Source organism: Telmatherina bonti (assembly GCF_933228915.1).
Source record: "Telmatherina bonti genome assembly, chromosome: 14".
NCBI classification, from domain to species: Eukaryota; Metazoa; Chordata; class Actinopteri; order Atheriniformes; family Telmatherinidae; genus Telmatherina; species Telmatherina bonti.
Genome location: NC_136612.1, coordinates 19735310 through 19757127, shown reverse-complemented (window position 1 = coordinate 19757127; position 21818 = coordinate 19735310). Strand labels below are relative to the sequence as shown.

At 38.3% G+C, this 21818-nt stretch overlaps 2 protein-coding genes across 2 annotated transcripts; both read right to left on the bottom strand.

Moving 5' to 3' along the window:
• Window positions 1-11333: 11333 nt before the first annotated feature.
• lgals2a (lectin, galactoside-binding, soluble, 2a) lies at window positions 11334-15220 on the bottom strand. The gene is made up of 4 exons (XM_079252472.1): window positions 15109-15220; window positions 12978-13057; window positions 12432-12603; window positions 11334-11979 (listed from the first exon to the last, which is right to left on the bottom strand). Exons 1-4 carry the CDS (start codon window positions 15202-15204, stop codon window positions 11833-11835), a joined length of 495 nt encoding a protein of 164 aa, XP_079108598.1. The 5' UTR covers window positions 15205-15220; the 3' UTR covers window positions 11334-11832.
• Window positions 15221-19410: 4190 nt separating this feature from the next.
• Window positions 19411-20868, bottom strand: LOC306765563 (beta-galactoside-binding lectin-like; the record flags this gene model as incomplete). Its single annotated transcript, XM_079253042.1, has 4 exons — window positions 19411-19557; window positions 19719-19890; window positions 20140-20219; window positions 20860-20868. 4 exons carry the CDS (start codon window positions 20866-20868, stop codon window positions 19411-19413), a joined length of 408 nt encoding a protein of 135 aa, XP_079109168.1.
• Window positions 20869-21818: the final 950 nt, after the last annotated feature.

Genomic DNA, 21818 nt, shown 5'->3' with positions numbered 1-21818 from the left:
TGTTGCGTTTCTTGTCATGTTCCTCAGTCTAGTTATGTCACTTAGAACAATGCTTCTTTTAAAAGCTCTGTGCGTAAAAAAAAAAAAAAAAAAAAAAAAAAAAACCTAACGAAGTATGCTTTATCACATAGGAAGAATCTCTTTTTTTCTTTCTGACAACATGATGTTCTTATAAACAAATGCAGTGTAATGAATCATAAAAATCCCATAACACTTAAACCTACATGATAATAAAAACGTTTTTGGAATCAATGTTACACAGCTGTGTGATGGCTCATTATGAATATTTGTGAGCATTAAAGGCTAATTCTACTAAAAGTCGACTTGAATTTGGAAGCACCTCTATGTTTGCTAAAGGGAAACATTCTCTTATTTAAATTGTGAAAAATTCCACGGAAGATCAGTGCAGCATAACTCGTCTCACAAAATCAGTTCTTGTCTTTTGTTTCCTCCGAAACACGCAAAATTTTAAATTCAGCCATTTAGCAAACATGTTTATCAAAAGTCACATGAAGGGTGACATAAAAGAACATTGCTTAGGCATGAGAGGAAGGCATTGCCAGCCGATTCAATGTGCTCAGAAAACTGGTGCATTAACAAAAGAAAATGCATTAGTGATGAAGGAACAAATGCAGTTCTTCGTGAAGCATGCAAAGTTTTAACAGCATTTACAGTATAAGCCTGCTGAACAGGCAGGTCGATGGAGCCCCTCCCATATGGCCTGAAAGAATGATTGCTGTGGGATGACAGTGAAGTGGTAGGTTAGCTCTTTGCTAACCTCATGACAACGAGAGCAAACATTTGCACTTAGTCTACAAGACCATAATACAGACGTTTGTCTTCATTGATAGCATCAAAGACCAAACTCTGAAGTAGAATCTCAATGGGGATCTATGTAATTTCATGCCTTACACAGGTATTGCAAAGCTAATTTAAGCCTTCAGGTTCTATAAGCTGCCTTTAGCAGGAGCCTAACGTTGCGATGAACTTCATTCCAACCAACTAAACAACAGGAGTGATTTCGACATACAACATGTGAGCTGTATTTTAAATCTGTGTGGAGATTGTGGTTGATTAACACATTCTCTCTAACACAAACACGCAAACTTATTTAGCACATGCTGAAAAGGAGCACCATTTTTTCTTCATCTGTTTCTTACTTTTTTTTTTCCCATTTTGCTTATAGTAGGTTTGATTTGAACATGGGTTGTCATATATGACCCAACAGGGCAGCTAAAGACCCATACTTATGTCTGAAAGGGCTTACTCTGTGGAAAAAGGCCACCTGTGCTGCCATGCACACATGTCTTCACTTACACACATATATACACACTCACACACTGTCACTGTAGGGCAGGTCAATGCCAGTGTACTCTCCAAGCTGTCATGGTTATTCTGCAGTTTATCTAGGACTAAACAAGAAATTCCCCTGAGCTTCAACCTTTGAGGAATGGCTTCATGTGAGGACACGCAACATGCTAATGTAGAGACATGACATGCATTTCTGTCAGTGGCACAAAACCTGAATGACAGCCCATGTAAAATGCATAATCTTGTCTTGTCATGGCATGTTTTGATGTCAACAAGTGATATGAGACAGACTTTTTATTTGGAAATTCCTTGAGAATCCAGCTGTGTTTCAGGGTCAAACACCTAAACTCAGGTTGTGCAATGCAAGATGGGAAAATCTCAGAGTGACTATGCGATCGCAGATGAAAACCCCAGATGAAAAAAAACAATTCATTCTTTCACCTGGCCTTTTGATCCAACACACAAAAAAATCAAACTTAAAACAAAATTGTATTTTTTCATAATATTCATGTGCTTTTTCATTATTAATTTTTTTCCCCTGTATTTTCAGACCGCGTCTTTCTGGTGCGGCCCGGAGTTACATGACCTTTTTGGCCTTCGACCCCCTATGATCCTAATGTATCATTGTTCTTATCTATTGTAAGGCAGCGCTGGTAAACTAGCTGCACAGCCTAAGCCTGGTTCTGTATTACTCTTTTGTCATGAATGTTACATGTCTGTATGTCTGACCTTGGACGAGCTGGCTTGAACTCTGAATTTCTCCTCTGGGATGAATAAAGTATCTTTGATTTGATTGACTGATTGATATTAGAACTCTTTATTACGAATATGACAACTGTTACAAACCCCCAGCTCGCCAGTGAAAAGGGGGAGAGGTTTGTAAGCATTAAACCCACAAATAAGTTCTTATAGATAAAAGGGTGTTTATTTTCAGGCATTAAATTTAACCGTGACAAACAGACAGGAATCAGTGGACAGAAAGATATCACTCAAAACAACAGAAAGTCACAACAACCAAAGCTAGAACCAGAACTATGAAACCATGTCTATGCCAAACTATGAAAGAACAATCCTTGCCCCTACTGGGTTATAAAAACAAAGGTACAAGGCACAAATTGGTACCACCCAACAAAGACCAGGATGACAACCAAAGCAAAAGAGGGAGACAGACTGAGCAAACACTCAGCTGCCCTCAATGATTGCTAACCTGCTCCTTAAATAGGGCTGACGAGCTGGTCCAGCTGAAGATGATGATGAGGCAGCCAATCCCAGAAGAAGCAGAGCTAGTAGTAGGATGGAAACAAGGCAGTAAACCAATGGTCTAGTGGAGATCACACAGTCAGATTTGCATAAAAAGTAATGGGACGTCCCAACAACACACTTAAACTGCATAACTTTAGGATCATTTTGATGTCAGAATGAACATAAAACGTTCTGTCACCTGAACAGCTGAACTAATTTGGATTTCTCTACAATTTGTGTACAACTGTTCAATGATTAAGTACTAATTACACAACCTGCTGTTCTCTGGCAAGGTAATTAACTGCAACAGCCCAAAAGATGGATCTGAACCATGAATCAACAACTGAATGCTCTGCTTTAATTACTGCTTGTTTCTGTCCTCTTCACCATGCCCACATTTAGGTCATCTGACCAACATCCCACATAACAAGTTTTTGAGACTTTGATATTTTTATGTAGTGTTACACCCACCACTGTGGGTATAAATGGGTATGACACTACGTAAATGAAGTAATGAATCAAAATCAAATCAAAAGTTATTTGTATAGCACCTTTCATACATAAAGCAGCACAAAGTGCTGAACAATGTTCCTGTGCTGAATAATCTTCCGTCACTTAAACCCAAAAAAATAAAAATAAACATCTGACTTAGCAAACAGCAAGAAACGATATCCTGGGGATCCTTTCACACCAGGGGCCAGCCCTCCCACTACCATAGAGAGTTTTTTTTCTTTGCATTGCCAGTGATCTAATATTAATGTCCACACATAAAAAAAAATACATCATACATCATATATGAGACAAAAGAAAGGTCTTCATTGAGATTGAAACTATTTGGTTTTATTACCACTGATGCAACTCTTTATAATACTCCAGTAGAACAACTCAGGCTGAGAAGCGTTTTTTTTTTTTTTTTTTTTTTTTTTTGTTTGTTTCTTCTTAAAAATTACATTAATGCTTAAATTTGTAATATATTTTCTAGATTACACAATTATAAATAGTTTTATAAAGTAATAGTTTCAAATATGGAATGTTCCTCTAGTGAGCTGCTGCATACCTCTTCAACAGCATTTTCTTTGAAAAGGCCTCCCAGCATTTTTTTTTTCCATGGATATCTGTTTTATTTATGAAGTTATCTATTTTTGAAGTAAGTCTATTTGAACAAGACACTTCATGTACAAGGCAAAGGGCTTTTCATTTCACAAAGGATTACAGCGGCTAAAAATGAAACAAAAAGAAAAAAAACTATATAAAAAGAATAATTAAACAGACAGGAATAAAGCTCCGGGTCGGAAGTGAGGTCCTGCCTCAAGCGGAGAAGTTTAAATATCTCAGGGTCTTGTTCACGAGTGAGGGAAGGATGGAGTGTGAGATTGACAGACAGATCGGTGTGGCGTCTGCAGTAATGCGGGCTCTGCGCCGGTCTGTCGTGGTGAAGAAGGAGCTGAGCCAGAAGGCGAAGCTCTCGATTTACCAGTCGATCTACGTTCCTACCCTAACCTATGGTCATGAGCTGTCGGTCTTGACCGAAAGAACGAGATCTCGTATCCAGGCAGGTGAAATGAGTTTCCTCCGCAGGGTGGCCGGGCTCTCCCTTACAGATAGGGTGAGGAGCTCGGTCATCCGGGAGGGGCTCAGAGTAGAGCCGCTGCTCCTCCGCATTGAGAGGAACCAGTTGAGGTGGCTCGGGCATCTGGTCAGGATGCCTCCTGGACCTCCCTGGTGAGATGTTCCAGGCACCTCCCTCTGGGAGGAGACCCCAGGGAACACCTCGGGATCCCCCCACCAGAGTTGGCAAATGTGATTGGGGAAAGGGAAGTCCGGGCTTCCTTGCTTAGGCTGCTGCCCCCACTACCCGAAGAATGGGGGGAAAAAAAGAAATAACAGAAATAAATCTAAAATTGAGTTTAAAAAAATTGCAACAAAAAAAGGTAAAGTTTGAGAAATTACTTGTTCTGATAGACTAAAGGAGACCAATATATGACATATCTGGAGTTGTGACTGGACATGATTTTTAAATGCTACTGAAATATCTATATTTCAATGCTGAATATGTTCATTTAGTGATATTGTTAGAGCTGTCATGTGTTGACAAGATCCACAAAAGAACTGAGGAGAGAGGACAGATAAGTGTTTTTATTTACAGGGGGACTGTACAAAGTGAATTTGTGGCTCTTGGAAAATCAGAGGAAGCACTTAAGCCTCAACTTTTCTGGGAGGCAGGTCAGGGTCAGAGAAAAGATTAGTTAATGGGTGGTTGAAGTGTCCCTGAGAGATCTGCTCCAAAATATTCTGCGCTGACCAGTAGTTATTGTTGACAGCAGCTCTGAACAGCTTCAAGTGAAAACCCCTTATGCTATGTGAAGTGAAGTGGCTTCTCTGAATCACAGCTTGACAAAATACACAACAAGAAAGAAAAAGCTGCTGTTCTTAACACAATCCTTTCCATACTGGAAGGGAACAGGAAACAAGAGGTAGAAAGACTGGACCTTAAAAAGCTTGTCAAGCCTGACAAGTCACAGCAGCAGTGTCCAAATCAGGGTCACTTGCAGCTGTTACGCCCACCAGGCACAGTGAGGGAGGAGAAAATCTTATGTGAGAAAAATACTAACAACTAACCATAGAGACTGATGTTTAATTATTAGTTCAATTATTGGTTCATTCATTCCTCCATTCTATAACAGGCGTATTGCACATCATGTCTGGTATCCATCTATCCATTTTTCTACATGGCTTGTTTTAATTCAGCCTTGCAGGGAAACTGGATCTCATCCTAGCAAATAGCGAGTGAGAGTCAGGGTGCACCCTGGATAGATCACCAGTCTATTGCAGGGCCATCATAGAGGAATAAAGAACCACTTGTGCGCGTTCATCACGAGGGAAAATTTACAGCAAACGTGTGTTTTTGGATCATGGAAGGAACCTGAATCACTCATATACACAACAGCTAAGTTTAGAACCAACAACAAATGTTGGTATTATGGTCTCAGACCTGAATTTTAGCAGCTACATTAAGACAGCTGGGAAGCTTCTTTTAACACCATATTGAGAACTAAATAACTGATGTCAGCAGGATTTAGGAAAATGCAAACATCATTATTTACCTTGGGAGGTCCAGCTCAAAACACTGAGAACCACGGCACTACTGTTAACGCTGTCCTTACAAGTCTCCCTAAAGGGCCTACCAAAGATGCAAAGCAAAGTTTACTACCAACAGTGCTTTGTAAAAGTAACACACAGGTCACCATGACACCATGACACCATGACAGGTCACCATGACCATGACTAAGTCTTTTCTCAGCAAAGCAAACACACAACAGAAGCTATTTACATATTCACTCTGTTTCCTCTGGATATTAATTTTCTATTCATGGTTATTTATGTCACTCTTTACCTATTATCCTCACAAAACAAACTCCAACACAACTCATGTCAAACAAGTCTTCTTGTCATTATTCCAGCTAAAGCATGACACTATTTTTATTCCTTTCAGACTGATGTACAACTTTCTCATCTTATGTTGATCTTTGGCTGCGTCTGATTGGACATTATCCCCTTAGATTGTCTAATTGATCAAACATTTGACGGGAACTTATTGGTGACAGGGAGCTTTTTTTTATGATAAAAATGTGATAAACAGTTTTAATGAGTGATTCAACTTCAATTCAATTCAACTTTATTTATATAGCGTCAAATCACGGCAATGCCATCTCAAGACGCTTTACAGACAGAGGGGAAAACATAATGAAGGCCAATTCATAACAGCCTATATAAGGAAACCAACAGATTGAGTTGAGTCCAACTCAATCGCCCATCCTGAGCAAGCACACTGGCAACAGTGGGAAGGAAAAAACTCCCTTTTAACAGGAAGGAAACCTCCGGCAGAACCCGGCTCAAGACAGGCAGCCATCTGCCTCTGCTGTGTGGGGGGAAGAGGACAGAAAGACAACAGACAACAGGAACTGCTACTCCCGGCCAGGGAGACCTGCTGAGACAGGAGACATACATGTTAATGATGCAACACTGTTATGGGAGGGGGGGGGGGGGGGTTAAAGGGAGAGATAAAGAGAAAAAGAAAGAAGCTCAGTGTATCAGGAAATGTCCCTCAGCAGTCTAAACCTATAGCAGCATAACTAAGGGATGCTAACCATCCCTAGCTATAGGACTTATCAAAAAGATAAGTCTTCAGCCTAGTCTTAAAGGTGGGGGGGGTGTCTGCTTCCCTAACACTAACTGGGAGCTTATTCCATAAGAGAGGGGCCTGATAACCAAAGGCTCTGCCTCCTGCTCGGCTCTTTGAGACTCTAGGAACCACAAGTAAGCCTGCAGTCTGCGAACGAAGTACTCTACTTGGTATATAAGTGATCCATGATAAACATGTGATTTTTTGTTAACTTTTTTTGTTAACACCTGGAAAACTTTCATATATCAGCTTACAGGGTATGTGATCCATCGCAATTCACCCCACGGAGTTACACATTATCATTTCTGAGAAATTGTTGACAATATTATCGATCCACTTGCAGGTTGCCCAGGTCTGCCTCAGTTTGCCCTGCCCACTACATACACCAAAAGAGGGGCCATGGGTCAAGCCTCTGAAACCAGAGCTTAATCTGGAGTTGACTGTGCACCCCTTGGTCCTACAGTATACCTGTGTGCCTCCAGACCATAAAGAACTGCAGCGCTGGCAAGCACCAGAGAGTTTTGTAGGGTTATACTTGACCAACTGTTGCACAAGGGAGTGGTAGACTCATGCTGGGAGGCTGATTTGCTGTAAAATAATCTGCTGGATAACTAAAAATAGATTAAATAATGTGGAAGACTTAATTAGAAACAGGTTAGTTAAAGCAGGCTGGAACATTCCTGCTTGTTGAAGGCCATCAGAAGTATCTACTCAAAGTGTAACTTTCTAACGAACATTCTGTCATTATTTTGTTTATTTCCGAACTAATAACTCAATATTATCTCAACCTTCAGATCCATGATGGGTTTCCACATGTAAACTTGTGACTGCAATGCATCCTCATTTGCCAACCATCACAGCGCACCGTGGAACACACTGCATGCACTCACGCAGCAGTTAAACTCAGACTTATTTGTCATTTTTTGCAGAACGTGAATCGAGCACTGCAGTCAGCTCATGGCAGGCCCACGCACATCTCAATGTGTGGCTGATAGCTTTGGTGCAGAAATCTGGAGTCATGCTGGCGCTAAATATAGACAGAGGTTTTATGTAAGCTGAGGTGAATCATTCTATTCCACACATTTCAGCACATTTACTCACATGTCGAATAAATGACATGGCGCAGGTGAAAGGGAAAAAAAATGTGTTAAAACCCCTAAATATCATTTATGTGGAATGGATTTATAGAACTGACTGCGTGGCATATGCTCGCTGTCTGCTGGTTGAAATCACATTTACATAAATTAAGGTGTACATTTGTGTGCTTGTGTTCCTCCGGGGCTTTCTATGTTGTAATTCTAATACAGTAATCAACAACTAAACATGACTGATTGCATGTATGTTGATATAGACTGAATCTTTGCCCTTCTGGCAACCAGCACAGAACACACTCCCTTTGTGACATTTTCATGACACTAAGTGTCCATAATACTGCCTTCAACTCTTTTCAAATACATTGGTCAGTGGAACCTACACGTGATGCTATGAGGATGACCATGTGTATGCTTCAGTAAAGAGTCAGGGCTGGATGGCAGCCTCAAGCCAAGCTAAAATGATATAGGTGGATAAACAAAGCCTTGGATATTGATCATGTCTACCACAAAATAGCAAAGACAGGAAGCGTTAAAATGAGTTATTTCCAATTAATAATGAGGGAGGAAAGATTAGTTAGAGCCAGGAAGAGCGGATGAATGTATAAGACTGTTCAGCAGGGAAAGGATCATTAAGTGGTGGAAGGGAAAAATGAAAAAGCAAGGGACAAAGATAGAGGGGGCGGAGGATCTGAGAGGGATTGTGAGGTCAGTGATAGAAGAAAGGACTAGTATTATATCGCGTCATACTTCACCTTTTTCTCCACTGTGTTGAGATTAAGAAATAAAAATGTTTAGTGGTAGCTTCAGTAGTATGGGGTGATTTCAAACTGTTATGAACCTGGATGGGTTCATAAGAAAAGTTACTTATAGTCCCAGTTTAAGGTTTAAAAATGCAGTGAATCCATATATATGAATAAACAGAATAATTCAGGCAGAGAGCACCAGAAAAATTTAGTCTTTAGAGCCAGCGTTTGACTGGAAAAAATCCTGAAATAAAGCAATGCTGACACCTACTGGATATCATGACTCCTTATTGCACAATTTTTCTTTTTTTCCCCTTTTATAAATCAAGTCGTGAGTCTGAAGGTTGGTCGGTCGAGTTTTTAACCACAGACAAGGCTTGACCATGACTAATTTGATGTATTAATAAAGCTAATTATCTTGATGAAAAAAGATAAGACTTGTTTTAATTACGGAATGAAATTCTTGTTTGGGGGACTGGATCTGGTGGCGGTGCCCTAATGTGCATGTGTTGGGGTCTGCTGAACCAATAGCATTTAGAAAGCCAGCAATACAATTAAACCCCCTCTGCCCCCTCTATTTTATATTGATTTTATAATTATTATAATAATTATGACAATAATTAATTGCTATTTTATTATTCTTAAAGTTGTATTTCAAACAGATCCACATGAGGAAACTGAAATGTTTGTAAGATTTCTGAGTGTTAGTAGGATTTGTTCTTCCTAAAGAACAAAGTCTGGTTCTGAAGATTCTACCTGCGGCAACACTCTAATACAATTTTAGTTTTAATTAGATTTTTCTTTATTCTTTATCATACATTTCTCAATCTGCACAGTTTGTTCTGGAACATAACTTTGTTTAGAACTCTTCCCAAACAAACACCGGAGGTCTAAACACCATGCTGTGCTTAATAATCCGTTGGGGAACTGAAACCTGTGCTGTGTGTCTAGGTAAGTGCTTTAAACTATATGATTGTAGGGAAATTAAATATTGATGTGGGATACTAAGCTGTCTATCAGATGTTTTTTCATGACTTGGAAGATGGACCAGGATACACCACAGTCCTTGCAACTATTGAGCTTTAATGTTCATTTTATTAAAGCAAATCAAAGGATTTGCTGTTTTCACAAAATTGTATTTCTGTTTCTTTCTCAGTCTGCTTGTCAGTTTCAGAGCACTGCAGTGGCCTACCAAAGGCCTTCTTCTCTCACCTCCCTGTCTTTTCAGGGAGCAAAACAATGAATATTGATGTCTTTGGTGATTGTCATCCTTTCATCCTTACAGTGGGATTAGCAATGTGTGACTTGTAGTGAGGTTTTCCTTCTGGGTTACCGTAGCCAGGACTAGGTCTCCCCACAGTTCCACATTCCAAATTTGTTACACTGTTTGGTTTTCATTCATTCATTCATTCCTACATTCATTCATACATTCTCTGAACTACTAAGTCCAATTCAGGGTTGGGAAGCTGGAACCTATCCCAGCAATCATTGGGCGAGAGGCATGGCACGGTTGTTTTGTTTAATGTTTTGTTTTTCTCCTTGTTTTAATGTATTTATTTATTGTCTAAGTTCCCTCAGGTGGCGTAGCTACTTGGTTTAATTCAGCAGTGAGAGGTTTTATGAGGATGCTCCAGAGGTCAATTGGCCGCCTGGGCTTTGCAGAGTTGTACTCTGGGCTTTATTTGTGCTTGCAATGTGTGATTTGGTTTAGCGCTTTCCTTTTAATTTGCTATGTTTTGTTTTGTTTCGGCTGGGTGGGAAGGTCTAACCCTGGTAGATTTTATTCCGTCATCAGCAGCTCCTATCCTCCTCGATAGTATTCATTTTATTTCATCATCTTTCTTCTTTCTTTTGATTTGTTTGATTGGCCGCTTACCTTTTTTGGGTTTTTGATTTTCACTAATTTGTTTAGTGAATTCTTCTTTTAACATTTTTAATTGAAATAAATCTGTAATCCTGAGAGAATTCCTTGCCAACATTATTTTATCATGTGCGTCATCCTGGTATACAGACTTGGTATAGTGTTACCTGAGCACATTATTCCTGGCCTTGCCACAGATGGTCAGTGGTATATTTAGGCAGTTTTTACCAGGATTAACATGGTGGATCATGTGTAACTTGTCTCTGAATCTGGAAACAGAGCATGCCATAACATACATAAATGAAGCTTCATGTCATTTTGCTGATAAAAAAAAAAGTCAGTCTCAAAAATTTGAGCTGATTTCTTGAATATGTCTAACTATCACTGTATATCACTGCAGGTTCCTTAGAAGAATAGTCGTTCTTGTAGCAAGAATTTTACATTTTTTCACACATTATTTCAAAAGTGAATAAAACACAAACTAAGAAATGTTGTTATGCATTTGTGTTGAGTAATACCGAGTCACGATAAATATAACTGGTGGCATGTCCGAATGGGAGCAGATAGAATTCCAACACTTACACAGACCTGCATCCTTGTGCCATATCCAGACAAAAGGGACAAGCTGCACAAAACATCCAATGTTTGTAATAATCCCATAAAAACTCCAAGTTTCATTTATGTTACCCGCAGACTGAAAATCAAGCAGACAAACTGTCCCTGAAAATAACAGAAAGTTATAACCATAAAAAAAACAATAAAAACAGTCACAGCTGAAGTTGACTTTTCTTCAAGTTGGTAAATGCCAATAAACCTTTAACCTTTAACTGGAGGGAAAACTGTTATAGAGCGGTGGACGGAGAGTGTGTGTCACAAGCAGCAACATTTCATTTGGGGGAAATAATTTATTGATGATGAGGAAGAAAGTTTAAAGAGAACCTTGTTTAGCATTTTTGTTTTGTGTTTTTTTCTTTTTTTTTAATGGACATGCTGTTACAGGTAAGCAATATTCTGGGTTACAAAGTTGGAATGTCAAAGAAAACAAAAAACTTATAGCGCAGTTTAAAGTATCTCAGTAAAGCATGACATTCCAGGTGGCTCTTTTCAGCTGAACCTCGTAAACCGTGAATCCAAAACTCCGAGAGAACTTGGTTAGACTTGCTTTTCAGTTAGATATTATAACAGAGTTGTCATTTAACCACATTACTGGTTGTATAAAGTTTGATACAGATGTTTTTGCAACTGTGAGGTTACTTGTATCTGATTTCCTGCAGGTTAGCATAACATGTAGTGTAAAGCATTAAAAGTTAGCTCTGCACATATTCAGAAATGTAAAACATGTGGGCAATTTGGGCAATATTTTATCTATTGAAAGATAAATAAATGGTGGATGGAAGTTTATTTGATCTCAAAGCTTCTGATGCGAGCTTCCCCATCAAAGCTGATTACAGAGTATTTCTCTGCTCCCAGGCGGTTCGGGAAGTGGATTGTGGAGCCGTCCGATAAAGTCACCACAAACTCAGCAGGTGTGAATTCAATGATGATCTGAGAGACAAGAGACAGGAAAAACATGAAGTCAAAGTTACACCCTCAGTCAAAAGTCTAGTCACACTTTCTCATTAGATTTTTTTAAGAGCGCGTATCTTTTGACTTGTAGTGGATTTAAGAGAGTCTTGACTTATTAAGATAATATCAGGTTAACAATAATCCCTGAAATGTGTTTTGTTTGTAAATTGGTTCTTATTATTATCACAGGCACAAGGCATCACAGCCATTTTAATCAAGGTAAGGTTGTTACCATCCCCCATCGTCAAAAAAATGGAAGTGCACCATTTTCCTGCAGATTGGTGGAAGCACTTTGATTCTTTATTTTACCTTCTCCTTATTCCTTTTTGTATTTATATCTTATAAATACAAATCAAGAATAGGCAATGGAAACAGAAAGGACAAACCAAGAGGAAGAACGATTGGACAGACATAAAGAAGAACACTCCCACCTTGAACTCCTCTCCTTGCTGGAAAGGAAAGCCTCCGTCTCGATGCTCCTCACACCAGTTCCCGCCTTCAAATGAGTTGCAGACAACTGCATTCTCATCTCCGTGGGCGTTGAAGCGGGGGTTGAGGTGGAATGTGATATCCTGCTCATCTGGGCCAATATTCAGAGCAAAGCTAAAGTGACCAGAACATGAATACTTATCAGATTTTACTTTAATTCTCTACATTCAAGGAAACACCAGAAAGTATTGATTGAAACCTCAGGGTTAAGTTAAAAAGTAGTCAGTGTGTGAACAAGCAAACAGAACAAAAAATGGGAAAAGTTGTGTACTTTAACATCCTTCGTTATCTTTTCTGGTGAAACTGAGGGTAAACTGGACTGAAAAAGACTGCCGTCATTTGATTGAAGACACAGCTTTAGTCTTTATTTCAACCACATGTCACATCAGTAACTTTTCCATATCCCATGATCTGAATGATTTTAGAGCATATAAGTCAATTACTGTTGATATTAATAGAAACAGGCAGTTAAACAGGTTAGGACTTACTTTGTAGCATCAGGTTTAGCTACTCCAACAACAGTCAGGGTTTGTCCAGCTTTGAAGGACATGTTCTTTATGATCAGACCCTGCGCAAAAGCCGAAGCAGAAGCAGAAGCAGAAGGAGTGATACAGTACATTATTGTGAGCTAAAACTACCAAAATGTGTTGTATCTAATTAACTATAATAACAGGGTCAGGCAGAAAAAGAAAACTCTGAAACTGGACCTGGATAATTTACTAGTCCTTACTTAACTCTTACAAACAGCAAAATGTGTGTTTCCAATTATACTTCTATTGACCAGCTTTGCAAAGATTCCAGCTCCTTTTTGCCTTGCCGTTGCCAAGGACATTTCCATACTAGCCTAATTTGGCAGAAACTGAAATGGTGAAATGAGATGAGGGGTGATTTTTCCTCATTTGAGTAATAGTTTCCTCTGTTAAATACAAGATGGAAACCGAACAGTGGAAAATGTTTAGCACAGCATGAATTATAGCATACATATAGACAGGAACACTGGACTGCATTAAGAGGAACTTGTACTTAAGAAATAAGTTATTGAATTGCAAAATCCAGTTTAGTTGTATGTTGTAATGCTAAATTTTGAAATTAGGTAAGGTGAAATATGGGAGTAATGAAGCATTTGTTCTCGTTAGCGTAATAGTTAGATATGTATTAGGGAAGAATATTTTCAGAAGCTGTGAAGAAAATTAATACAAAAAATATTATGCATCATTTTAGGTCATAAATATTGTGAGAAAGTCAGCATTTATTATTAAAGAAATTTAGAAAGAATTGTAATCATAGCCCCAATTAAAAATATAAAGCTTCTGTGCAAAGGAGCAGCTGTTGGGGAAATCCGATATAATGCTACTCTAATGTTGGAGTGAAAAAGATATAAAACTTTGAAGATTTTAAAAGTACCTTTAGAGACACCGTTCTCTATCAAAAATCAGTTAAATAAAGTGCTAATCAAGCTCCTGATGCTGAAAAATTCTCAAACAGTGCAGCGTTATTGCTGAATGCCGAAAAAAAGATCAGCCTAAAAGCTTAAAATGACATGCGTACGACATTCTTTCCCAATTAGAGTCCATTTGTAAAATGCATATGTAAGAGATGTCACTTGGGCTTGAAGTGTGTGGTTGTGGGTTGAGGTCAGAGGTGACACTCACCCTGCATCTCTCAGGGCTTCTGCATGCTGTTTTGTTTAATTCATGCTTCCTCATCAGGCCTTTTATTCATATAACGACAACATGTGGCTTCCAACCTACTAACCATGTCTAATGTCTTCAGAGTGACTTGTAGAATTAGCACAAAGAAATAATTGATTACAATGAATGATTTTACTCAAACTGTCATCCCTATCCAATTTCGTTTTATGTAAATTAAGCTTTTTTTTCAGTGCGAAAAGAAATTGACTGTAACTGTATTTCACAGTAGCCACCTGGGACTTGTTCTCTCTGAGATGCAAACTGGACAATCATAATTTTGTTACATCTATTCTGGTCTTCACATTATTACTTGATTTAATTTCATTCTCTAATATAAATAAAATTACTGCAACCTTTTCCAAAAGTGTTTACCCCTGGGGCCAGCAGAAATCTGGGATGGCACAAGGGTCTCATTGTAATCTGCTGAGTTTACTGAGTTTGTGAACTCAAAGAGACCACAATGCATTTCTGCTAGTTTCCTTTTTTTTTTTTTAAACTACCGATACTGAAAAAAACAGGGGATGTGGCTGGAATGAAAGCAACATATTAGAAGGTTATTCTATTGCAAAGGTTTTATCACAGAAAGAGGATGACTACATAAACTTCACAACACATTTGTGACAGTTGGAAAAAGCATAGTTCTGTTCAAAGGTGACAAATGTGCGTGAGAGCATTGTGCTGAATATTTTTACCATAAAAGGTCATCAAAGAAATCAACTAAACTAAAGTTTCCAAAAGCCAAATAGATGTTGCAACTCATCTCAGCTATTTCAGTTACATCAGCCGAAAAAAGAAAAGGAGCCAGCACCAGCTGTCAGTTCCACATTTAAACTGTGACCTGTGATCATCCTTCTCAGTCATAAAATACACACGGGGGTGAAACCAGTGCAAGTGTGCCGTTTGGTAAATAATATAAATATATACTTACTTTCATCATCTTTGCAGATATACTCAGTCCAGTACAGCAGAGAAGAAATGAGGGTGCTGCAGGGCCTTGCCTCTCTCTGTCTGCACCCTGACTCATGACTTTATACAGTGTGGGAGGTTCCTTTAACCTGAGTGACACTCCCCACTGCAAATGCAAGCATGCCGATACTGTGCAGCAACCAACTGAAGAAAAGTAATGTCATGGAGCATGAAAAACAAACCAAGTGGTTAACAAGTGAGTTAATAAAAGATTGATTATTTGTTGACTTCAGGCCATTACTTTGGATGCCGGTAGAGTCTGTCTGAGAGAGGGAACATCGCCCAGAGTAGCAACCAAAAATAGAAATGCATTTGTTGCCAGTGAGACCGCTAAATATTTAGCCCAGGCTGCAGCCTTAATGTCCACTTACTGTATATAGCTTAACTTACAGTAAGATCCAGTCGTAGTGTTTGAACTCAGCCCGACTGAAAAGTAAGTGAAGTTTATTAAGGAGAGGGGGGGAAACTTAAGTAAAATGTCATAAAGTCACATCCCAAATTGTCTGGATTTCTGACTCACAGGCGACAATTATGGACACTTTCAGCTGCTGACGCACAGCTGATACTGCTCCCTGTGACTCAAAGAGAACAGGAGATGCGTATTTAGATCGCAGTGCATCACAGATTAATGTAAATTACATTAAAATCACAAGAAGCAACTTTTCTGCTACAGTTTATTCTCTTTCATGTGATGCAGTGATAAGATTATGAGGAAAAGGTCTGCTCTGGAATGTGCCTTGCAGTCATTCAGCATTAATAAAATGCCTTTTTTTATGTTATTTCCATGAGCAGAAGTGTTTTGTAGCAGGAGCTTCTTTTTTGAGTGCTACTCTTAAAAAATGTCTTGATGAAAATACTGAATGTATTCAGTCTTTATTTTTACACAGTATGGACATTGTGGTGAAATTATGCATATAGTGTAGTTTTAATATGTTACTCATTTATTAAGTTTCTTTTAAGTAGTACAAGATATATATTCTGCATAGTTAGAGTAGTTCAGTAAGCTTGCTTTAGTAGATTCATGCATGAAACTAAGTGTTCTGTTCAAGGCCTGTTTCAGCTTTGACTGTTGTTATCTCAAAGCTAGCAGTTGTTTTGACTAGTGCTGCCAGACAAAGGTTGTTTGTGTATGCCTAAAGAACACTGTAGCACTCTGAGCAGGGGCAGAGCTCTCGAGACCTCTCGCCCGCAACATCTGTACATGGTCAATAAATTGAACAGAAAACAGTTGATTTATAGATTTATTCCTCATCGGATAAATTCCACGACAACATGCAGGTTCCACAATGGCTTAGATTTGTTTACAACTGTGATGGATAACATGTGGTGTGTCTGAAAGAAATTAACATGGTGATGGCTGATGATTCTGCTAGTTTATAAGATGGGAATCTGCATATCAGGGTCTGTTACAAATGGCCACCGTTGGCCTACAGCAGGTGTGTGAAATTTCGAGGGCTGAAATCCAGCAGGTTTTCCGTGTATCCTTATGAAAACACGTGAATCAAATTAAATTGCTCTAACAGTCTATCGGGCTCTGCACAAAGACTCATTCATTCATCAAATAATCCAGTTTTATTGTTGAAATTTCAGGAGTGGACAACTTTTAAGATGTCCATTTGATAAACAGTATCATAGGTAGTCATATAGATATTGGGTCAGTTTGACAAAACACACAGCTCATCAACCATTTGTGTGATCCCCCCTCTCAAAAAAAAGAAAAAAAACAACTCTGTTTTTGAGAGAAATTCATCGGTAGGGTTCACACACATAGCTTCATACTTTCATTCCAAATTCCCAGTATGTATAAGTCAGCTCAGAGCCCGAGCTAGAAGATGTAACTGGTATCAAGCCAAATTAAAACCAAGTGAAGTTTATGTTAACTTGAGTTACTACATTATCTAAAGCCCTCCCTTCTTGTTATTAACTATCACCCATTAAGCATTCCCTTCTTTTCTCCAGCTGTTCATCCACATTCCACACTCCTCACCCAACCCCCTCCTTTACTCACTGTCCATCATTCCACATCATTTATCCCACCCTCTCTCAGTGGACCTTTATGTCCACCCAGCCTTTATTTTCCTTTATTTTTCCATACAGCCTCTCTACCTCTGCAATTCCTCTTAATGTCATTCATTTGCACCCCTCTTATTACCCTTCTTAATTATGTTTCATCTTGGCAGTCCCATAAAGCTAGGGGTCATTGACATCATGAGATGGTACCCCCACCTGGCATGTCACCATGACACCTCTGACGATCCACCTCATAAACTTCATTAACCTTATCTTACCATAAATCTACAAGTAACTAAGCTCACATTGTTGTGGTGTGGTTCTTGCTTATGAACTTTATGTGGTTGTAAAGCAAACAGCCCTAAAAATATTGCTATGTTGTGTTAAAATGGGTTATTTCCAGTTCAAATGTAGGAAAGGAGGATGTGACTGATAGAAGAGAGGATGGAAAAAGAATGAGAGGATAAAAGTTAAGGACAGGAAAAATGTAGAAACCGAGAAAAGAAGAAACAAAAGAGAAAAAAAAGAAAAGAACTGACTTCTGCCCACAAAGGGGGAAATAGGTTAGATTTTGTTGCCAAAATGAGAAGTTGTGAGAAGTGATTCAATTTTTCCAAATGGCCATGAACGACAAGTCATGAACACCTGACACCTGGTGGCTTGCATGGGTTATTGCTACATGTCTTTTATTTCCCTTTTCTTTTTAAAATCTGAATAAAGCTTTGTAGATGTTGATCTTAGGGAGAGAATAGAGCAAATAAATACAATCACATACAGGCGGTTTTAATTTAAAGTAACATCCATACAGACAAAACTATTTTGTTACAGACTTTTCCAGACAGAAAGCTGTCAAAGTCAGTCTTGTAAGTTGCATTGCAAAGTTGCCACATAAATACTCCAAAAGTTGAGAGGAAAGTGTGCCATGACCAGTATGAATAATGCATTTGTGTATCACAACAACAGGCTGGTGCATGGTGCATGGTGCATGTGTGGTGAAAGAGACTGTCTTCTGCAGTCGAGCCCATTAGACTTCCAGAATTTCATATGGCTACCATTTTTTCCTGCAGTTGGATATTCTTCTAAATTATTTTGCCAAATTAATTATTCTTTAATATTTGATAGAACTGTTGCTTTGCAATATCTAAAACAGGCTTAAACCTTTTTCCTTTTTTACACATACCTTTGTATGTCAGAAAAATGCATCTGTTGGATCAGAAAAGTCAAAGTAATATAAACTTTGTCCTAAGACACTTTTTTTTTTTTTTAGAATATTATGAGAGCTGTGTTATAAATAAACCCTGCCATGATTTCAGGATTGAAAAAACATAACTTACAAAGAGTCAACCTTTGTAAGATGACTGTGAGACAAATGTTGGTGCCCAACATCAACTAAAGACGCACTGCAGTGATGGAGACCTTTTTCTGGGTTGTTTGACAGATATATTTTTTTCCACAGCCTGTCATCGTATACTGGGTCGAACCTTGAGTATTCCTGCCTTCATTTCATGAAAATATTGACCTGATAGGATGGAGGCAAGAAGAACTACGTGGTCCTTAGGTAAAGTGTCAACCCAACCACTAAATCAACAGCTGAGTCATCCGACTCTTTGGAAGTACTTGTTCACAATAAAGACCCTTCATGCATCTCTTTGGTTGCATATGTCTTCAATAACAGTTTTATAATATCTGTAAAAGCCTTTTGGAGATGAAGTACAGTAGCATTGTTATGACTTTCAACAAGTAACAATTAACAGTAATGAAAAATGTATGTGATGAATATTGTGACATATCCAGCTGTATATGTCAGTAAACTTAAATTATGTTACTGTGCAGTTTCATAAAGAAGAGATCAACGGGACTCAGCAGATTTTTTTAAGAAGAAATCTATTGAAGGCCATGCTTTGACATGAATTCACAGATAATACAACAACTCTGAAATGTTAAAGACAAACTAATTTTTTAATAGAGGCCTATTTGGAGCAGCTCAAAGGAAACCCAATCTGTAAAACTAAGATGGCTTGAAGCAACTTAGCGACACATTCATATTTAGTTTGATTTTATGACTGAAGCTTTTCTCTCTGTGTTTTTAAAGCCCATTTAGGCACAGTAGGTAAAGTAGGTTTATAAGCAGCAACTTTTACGAGTGGCTCGCATTTAAAGTTCTCTTCTGATATTTGTAACCTCTAAGCATTGCAATGTCACCAGACAAGTGAAAGGAAATAAAAGCAAATCCATCTTTCATCATAATTGAGGTTCACATGATCTCAAGACTTTTGATGCGAGCATCCCCCGTGAAGCTGAAGAACGAGTATTTTTGTGCACCCAGGCGGTTTGGAAAGTGGATGATGGATCCGTCAGATAAAATAATAACAAACCCAGTTGCCGTGAAGATAGTGATGATCTGAGTAAGAGGGACAGAGGAAAAAATCATACAGAGTGGATTTTACAGTATTATGATAGAGATATTAGCATAAAAACAGTGACTTTGAAAAAAATATGGAACAAAAAGTTGCAGGAGTGGAACAGTTAACACGTGTTACAGGAAGCACACAAGCATCTCACCTTGAACTGATTTCCCTTGTAGAAGGGAAAGTTTCTCTCACGGCACTCCTGGCCCCATGCGCCACCCTGGTTAGAGTTGCAGACAACCACATTGGAATCTCCACCGAAAGAAAAACGGGGATTGATATGCAGTGCGATGTACTGGTCATTGTGGCCAATATTCACAGCAAAGCTACAGAGTGCAAAATACAGATTGATCAGATTTTTATTCTTCATGTTTCAGACAATACTAAAGAAAGATTCAGGTGGCAGCAGCAGCAGTTAGTACCGCTAGTACTAAAAAAAAAGCACACAGGAAGAAGAGGCAATGTTCGCAGATGAACTTTCAATGCCTTTGTTACCCATTCCGTTGAAACAAAGGAACAGAAACCAGAAGAAAGAGAAAAACTTCTTGTTTAAAACATGTTTTAATCAGAGTTACCTTGTAGCATTTTGTTTAGCTACTCCAACAACAGTCAGAGTTTGTCCAACTTTGAAGGACATGTTGTTTATGATCATACCCTGCGAACATATAGAAAAGATAATATTAATGCATAAAGTCATTGCAAAGTACAGCGACTGTACTTTGCTGCATCTGTTATTTCAGTTACAGAAAAACTCCCCTTGTTTCCTTGTGGTTGGAAAAAACAGGAAATGATTTAAACAAAATGTGTAATATGAAAATCTTAAAGCATGGTTCCCTTGCTTAACCATTTTCCCTTTCATTTTTAAATTCTAAAAAAGCATTTCTTCATTGCTTTTCAGAGTGAATAATTCCCCATTTCAGGAACTGTGCTTACATTAACTAAAAATATGACTCATTTTTTCTTAATGGTGCTCTACGACAAAGCTGCTAAAGGAAATTGATGAAAAAAAACTTTTAAAGGACTTTAAACAATGTGTGGCGCTATGCTCAGTGACTTTTATCTGTGTTTTACCTAAATGCACCAAGAAAATAACCATAAACAGTATAAAATTTCAGTATCATCATAAAGTTTTATCTAAAAGACCAAAAGTGAACAGTTTAAGCTGGTAGTTTTACATTGAAAACATGAGAGAAAACCGTCCACATTTGTCAAAATGTAAAAATAATAACAATTATTATTATAATGCAAGTAAGCCACTGCTATCCACTAACATTAGTTACTAATTTGTTACTTACATTAGTCATCTTTGCAGGTGTAGAATAGTCTGTCAAGTGCAAATAAAAGTGAGAGTCTGCAAGCCTTGGCTTTATGTCTGACAGACATGTGGGACGTCCTTCCAGCAAATGAGATTTTAGGTCGGAAATGGAAACTTTTTAGTTGTGATTAATGAATTGCTGATGAGATTGGTGCAATCAAGATTAGTATTATTACTTTTACTTTGAAACTTACTTATAGGAATTTGAACATAATGATTCTTAATTTTTTCAGTAAAATATATAATGTTCTAGTATCATCATTTTACTCCCCGACCAATTGCATCACATATTTATGTACAGGAAGGACATTTATGTGCTTCTCCCTTTTGAGGTTGAATGCAACAAGACTATTTGATTAGATCATGTGATGTAAAATGTTCTAAGCTAGAGTTTACCATAAGAGTTAGGTTTAAACATTGTAAGGTTTGAAATACAGTAATGCATTTTTGAAGCAACACTACATTAACTTAACCTTAAAACTCAGTACTATATTGACTTATTTTGACGACACACTGACATAATTAAGCACATTTCTGGAGCCATTGTTGTACCGTCACGTCCCAAGGCTGACAAAATGCACTTCAAAAGCTTTTTTTTTTTTTTACTTTACAGCCAGTACATCACATGACAGCTGAATTTTGCTTTGCAGCACTGCATCCCATACAAACAACTGGATATCAACTATTTTCATTGTGCACCATAGTTGCTTTAGCAAACAAATACAAGAGGACATTATCAGAGGAAGCTAGGGAAATAACAAGGTGACAAATCAGGAGATGAAACAATAGTCAACCTTGCACTGACTTGAACTGGAGAGACTGAGAGACTGAGAGAACTGGAGAGACACAGGAAGCAAGATAGGAACCAAATTAGGCTTTGTTAGGGAGCACAGTAGTGTGAAAATATGCCTAAGTTCAATGGTTTGGCCATATCAGGCT

What these genes read in the sequence shown, in the direction of transcription:
- lgals2a (XM_079252472.1), bottom strand. Translation starts at nt 15,204, where the DNA reads ATGAGTCAGGGTGCAGACAGAGAGAGGCAAGGCCCTGCAGCACCCTCA. An exon ending in TATCTGCAAAGATGATGAAA is followed by an intron (nt 13,058 to 15,108) that starts GTAAGTATATAT and finishes GCTTTTGCGCAG; the next exon opens with GGTCTGATCATAAAGAACAT. An exon ending in AGCAAGGAGAGGAGTTCAAG is followed by an intron (nt 11,980 to 12,431) that starts GTGGGAGTGTTC and finishes CTTGTCTCTCAG; the next exon opens with ATCATCATTGAATTCACACC.